The sequence below is a fragment of the Microtus ochrogaster genome, chromosome 10, assembly GCF_000317375.1.
Source record: "Microtus ochrogaster isolate Prairie Vole_2 chromosome 10, MicOch1.0, whole genome shotgun sequence".
Taxonomy (NCBI): Eukaryota; Metazoa; Chordata; class Mammalia; order Rodentia; family Cricetidae; genus Microtus; species Microtus ochrogaster.
In genome coordinates, this window is record NC_022016.1 from 39,255,133 (window position 1) to 39,260,828 (window position 5,696).

Genomic DNA, 5,696 nt, shown 5'->3' on the forward strand with positions numbered 1-5,696 from the left:
GTGCTGCAAGTTGCCTACAGGCTGTTAATTTCTGATCCTCCTGCCTTGACCTCCAAAGTACTGGGGCTACAGGTGTGCACTACTATATTTATAGCAATTTTTTCATGTCCAAAGGTATTCTGATTTAGACCACAAATCTTATGGTCGCTCTAATAGAGAAGTAATTCTAAGAACTTTTTTTTTCTGTGTTTTTTTTGTTTTTGTTTGTGAGTTTGTGGTTTCTTTGTGTGGGGGGGGGGGGTGGCCAGGAATTTGCGGCTTTGAAAACAGGGTTTTACTATGTAGCTCTCGCTGTCTTAGAATTGACTATGTAGACCCACCCGCCTCTGCTGGAATTAAAGCCATGCACCACCAAGTCTGGCTCTGGGATATTTTTTTGAAATAGGGTCTCATTATGTAGCCTGTGGCTGACCTAAGCTTATGATCCTCTTGCTGTAGCTTCCCAAATGCTGAGATCCCAGGCACATATCCAGCACCAAACCCAGCCCCTGCATTAGATATTGAAATGTATGGATCTGGACACAGAATGTGGAATTCAGCTGAGATCTGTGCTAGAAATATGTTTAGGAATCATCACACAAATGGTGTAGAACTAAAACTATATTATTCTACAGCAATAAGACAGATGCCTCTCCATAAGCCAAGTCCAAAAACTTAAAAATAGAACACAACTCAATAAATTTATACAACTCCTCTACAGAAAATCAAATCACATGATCCATGACCACAGTCTTTCCCACGGCTATGCACAGGACATATGAAATTTTCTCCTGGATTTTTTTGTTTTGTTTTGTTTTTCAAGACACCCTATAGCCCTGGCTGTCCTGGCACTCTGTAGACCAAGCAGAGATCCACCAGCATCTGCCTCTGCCTCCCGGGTGCTGGAATTAAAGGCGTGCACGACCAGCCAGCCACCACCACCCATCACCACAAGAATTCCTAAACAGGACAGCTATTTCTCTCTCAGTCAGAAGTCATGGGGAGGGGAGGAGCCAAACACCTTTAATCCTAATATTTAGAAATGGGAGATCTTGCGTTCAAAAACAATTCTCAGCAGGCGTGCTGGCCCAAATTTAGTAATCCCAGCCCGAAAGAGGCTGAACCATATCTGAAAGTTAGAGGCCAGTCTCACTATACAAGACCCCGTCTCAAAAAAAAAAAAAAAAAAGACACCTCTTTTGGCAAGGTTAAGCTTTGTCTCGTTCAAAACTAAAAGGAATGTTTTACAAAAGTATGAGAAGCCGTCTCTAATTCTTTTAGCCGTGTACAATGAAATATTTAATTTTCCAGTAACAAAGTTATCACAAGATACTTCCTAATGTCTGCATATTAATGTATTTTCCTAGAAACCCGACGGAGCCTAACAATAGGTAGATAAAAGGTGAAAACTTTTATGAACCTCAGCTATAAGATGTAAAACAGAGTTTCAAAATTTCGTAATACCTTTTCTTCGCACACTGAACCACCAGTGTATTCGGTTTGTATTCTGAAGGGATTAACACCCTAATCACGTCCCAAGGCAGGCATTTCATAGGTAACTAGGTGACTGAAACCAGCAGGCTCATTAACAAAACGTATTTTACTTTCACTACATTCAGAGACTTCGAACGCTTTCAATTGTTTCAGAAAGACTCGGGATTCAAAATGTAATGTGTTAAACAGAATCTCTATCTCCAGAGCCCAAAGAGAAGCAACTGCAATCTACTTTTAAAACATCGCCAAAAGGCTGTGAAACATTTCCCTTCTTTGAAAACCGCGTTCAGTTAGAATTTTACATAGTCCTAAATGCTTAGTCCCAATCTTAGGGTTCTAAAAACCTAAGAAATTGATTTCCACCAAGAAATCAATCGAGTTCTATTGGGAACGCAAGACAAAAATCCTAACGACAATCTTCAGCGCAAGTGTAACACGCGAAAATAACCAGTCTCAGTGCTTTCACCGCCAACCAGATCCCCAATACTAACTAAGCTCATCCACGTCCCCGCAACCTGAACCCCAAGAATTTCAAAATTCTACACTCAACAGCCGCGCTCACTAAACGGCGGTCGCAAGCTTCTATCGGCCCACAGGGCGGGAAGGGCAAGTGGGGAGCCGGGAAGCAGGTACGGGTTCGCAGCACTTACAAGTCCGTCAACACCAAGAGCTCCGAGTAGGCCCGGTGCAGAAGAAATTCAATGAGCGTGCTAAGCCGGTACCCAGGGCTAGCCGCGGCCGCAGCTGCCGCCACCGCGGATCCTGGCGGCGGAGGAGCCGGGGCTGCCGCCGAGCCGCTGCCGCTGCCGCCCGGAGGGATCAGCTGGTGGTTCTCCAGCTGCACTGGGGCCATGGCGGCGCAGAGCCCGGCTTGGCGCAACCGCCCGAGAAGCGGCCCTGGAGCCTCCTCCGGGGCTCGGTGACCGCACCGAGGCGGGCGCGGGCTAAGTAGCCGCCGCCTAGCGCCAGGCCGCCTCCGTTGAACAGGAAACCGAGTCCGGGCTGCGGAGGCCCGCCCCCATGTAGGGCCGGGCCGGCCGGCCGCGAGGAGGCGAGCGCGGGCGGGACAGGAGGATGGAGAGGCGGGTCGGCCGCCGCTCGAGGGAGCGAGCTTTAGAGACTGTTCAGCGGCCGCCCGGCGGGTGGGCTACAGCATCCACGTAGCGGGGCCTGGGGCGGAAGTCGCCTGGCAGAACGGAAGGGGAACCCGCGGGAGGCTTTTTCCACGGGCTACCTGTGACGGTTACCCTCGCTGTGCCGGGCTGGGGGGGCGCCACTCGGGAGGGGGTGTGTGGGAGTGAGGCGAGGCGGGGCGAGGCGGCGCGTGGGCGGGAAAGCGGAAAAGGGGGGTGGGTGAACGCGCACTGCCGGAAGCCGCGCCGCCAGCCGAGAGGGTCGCGTCACAGAAACGTCATCAGTCCCGAGTGTTCTTTTTGCCCCTGCCTAGGCGGCCACAGGGGGCGATGGGCGGAGGAGGGTCGGTGGAGAAGTCGCCGGTCACCCATCTATTCTTGTGCCCCCCCCCCCGCGCTCTGACGAGAGGTCGCCGGTTACCGCGCGCCGTGACTCTCCCACGCGCGCTCCGCCCATAGGCATCTCTGGCGCGACGCGTGGGAGACAACGTTGCAGTCATTATTTCTTTCTCTCTCTCTCTCTCTCTTTTTTTTTTTTTTGTCAACTGTGGGAAAATGGGCGAGAAAATGGAACAGGACAGGCGCAACGGCACAATAACATCAATTGAAAGCAGTCTCGGATGCTCCGAGCTTGACAGTGAAACACATGCAGTCCTTAAATCCTTCGTTGGCATTCTTGGCTTATGTCCCTGCCCTTGCAGTAGCCGCCCTGTCTTGCATGGGTTTTTACTTCATCGTTCCCTATTGCCTCTTTTCCTCCAAAAATCCACATATTTGTATGTGTTTTCAAATCTTGGCTCCTGTTTGGAATCACGTACAAGACTTTTAAGAAAGAAAGAAAAAAAGAGTCTATGGGTTCCATAGGCAAAGATTCAGATGCAATTGTTCTTACGTGATGTCTGGGCTTCGAGTTTTTGTTCCTTTTTTTTTTTTTAATAGTCACCTAGCGATTCTAACGCACAACTCACGGAGAAATTCACTGTTAAAAGCGTCTGTTTCTGTGACCCTACCTAAACATCGTTTTGCAGCTTCATCTCCCGCAGGTGTAACAGATGCTCATGCTGATCCGGAGGTTAGACAATTCTCTTTGTTCTCCACTTGTGCAATTGCAGTACTCTTTCTGACTCTTGGTTTCACTGTGTTGTCAGGGTTGGTCTTGAGGCTCTTGAGCTCAAATGACTTAGGACCACAAGCTCCTGCATTCCTCACCCACTTTTCAGATTGAGAAATCGTCTTTTTATGGGGTACAATGTTAAATTGCAATGCATGGATACACTCCCGAATGAACAAGTCAGATTCATTAATGTGCCTCTGATACTTTCTTCTTTGGGGGTGAGAACAGCTAACACACCACCTCCTGCTGCATCCTTGCCTATCTATAGTAGGCAAACATTCTGCCATATATCCCTAGCCATTTTGTGTTGCGTTGGGTTCTTAAATGACGTAGGGTTACCTGGAACTTGCTACGTAATTTAGACTGATATTCAACTTGTGATCCCCTGTCTTAGCCTCCCATGTAACTGGGCTTATAGGTGTGTATCTCTGTGTTCTATTAAAATCCACTCTTAACTATAGGAGATGCTATTAACAGGAGGTATTAACTAAAATTGCTGCATTGCACATTGCTGCCTGAAAGGTATTTTTTCAGTAACATTTCCCTTTTCCCTGACCTCAGCCACTACTAAACATTATTTACTGTTGCTTCAATGAATTGGACATTTTAAGATTCCACTTAAGGTGAGATGCGATACTGGCTTTGTGTGCCTCCTTTTTTGACTGGGTATAATTAATGCCCTCTCGAGCCACCTATGCTATTGTAGATGACACTTCATAGTCTTTGCTTGAAGTAGTAGTCCACTGTGTATTATAAACAGCACAGAAGTTTTCTAATATGCCTAAGGTCATAGTATAACCCAGACCTACCTTAGGCTAAGTTCCTCCTGCCTCACTCCTGAATGCTAGGCTACTGTGAATACATCAATTTACCCAGCCACATTTGTGTGTGCTGGAGGTCAAGAAGCAAGAATGTTCGGCAAGTTCTCTGCCACTAAGTTGCATCTTCAGCCCTGAAGCCACATTTTTCTTTCTATCTATCTGTTGATAGGCACTTTTTTAAAAAAATCTGTATCTGCCGAGCAGTGGTGGCATACACCTTTAATCCCAGCCATTGGGAGGCAGAGGCAGGCGGATCTCTGTAAGTTCGAGGCCAGCCTGATCTAAAGAGCTAGTTCCAGGACAGGCACCAAAACTACAGAGAAACCTTGTCTCAAAAAACAAATCTGTATCTTGGTTATTATGAATGCTGGTATATTTTTCAGGTGTGGTGGTGTACTCCTGTGATCACAAAACTTTGGAAGTAGAGTCAGGAAGACCAGGAGTTGACTCGTTCTCAACTACATAACGAGTTCCAGGCTAGTCTGGACTATATGAAACCCTGGATCTGAAATAAGATAGTAATGCAAATATCTTTTTGACATAGTAATTTCACTTCGTTTTAATATATACCCAGAAAATTGGATTACTGGATCACTTGGTAATCTCTTTAGTAGCTGCAGGTCTCTCCATACTGTTTTCCAAAATGGCTATAGTAATTTTGAATTCTCACCAACACTATACAAGGTTTCTTTTTTCTCCCCATCTTTCCTATTTTTTCCTTTTCTTTATAGCCATTCTAGCAGATGTAAGGTCTTATCTTTTTTTTTTTTTTTTTTTGGTTTTTCGAGACAGGGTTTCTCTGTGGCTTTGGAGCCTGTCCTGGAACTAGCGCTTGTAGACCAGGCTGGTCTCGAACTCACAGAGATCCGCCTGCCTCTGCCTCCCGAGTGCTGAGATTAAAGGCGTGCGCCACCACCGCCCGGCCAGATAACATATTTGTGTCAGGTAAAAATCAGGCATTTCTTCAGACTCAAAAGAGTGTGAAATGGAGTGGGGGGAACAGGAGAAGAGTGGGGGAGGGGGAGAGGAGGGGGGGGAGGGGGAGAGGATTGGGAGGAGGGGCAGGGAAGTGGGAGGCGGGGAGGAGGCAGAAATTTTTTCAACAACAACAAAAAGCCATGGCACATGCACAGAGTAAAAAAAAAAATCAGACCA

At 47.3% G+C, this 5,696-nt stretch overlaps 1 protein-coding gene across 3 annotated transcripts in view; it reads right to left on the bottom strand.

Moving 5' to 3' along the window:
• Med14 (mediator complex subunit 14) overlaps nt 1-2,798 on the bottom strand; it is a 105,177-nt gene extending 102,379 nt beyond the window's left edge. For 2 of the 3 annotated variants that reach the window (XM_026781988.1, XM_005352858.3), the window contains exon 1: nt 2,124-2,798. In XM_026781988.1, the coding sequence (XP_026637789.1) occupies nt 2,124-2,326 (203 nt within the window). In that variant the 5' untranslated portion in view covers nt 2,327-2,798. The remainder of the gene's footprint in view (nt 1-2,123) is intronic. The other variant, XM_026781987.1, reaches the window with a different exon arrangement.
• Nucleotides 2,799-5,696: the final 2,898 nt, after the last annotated feature.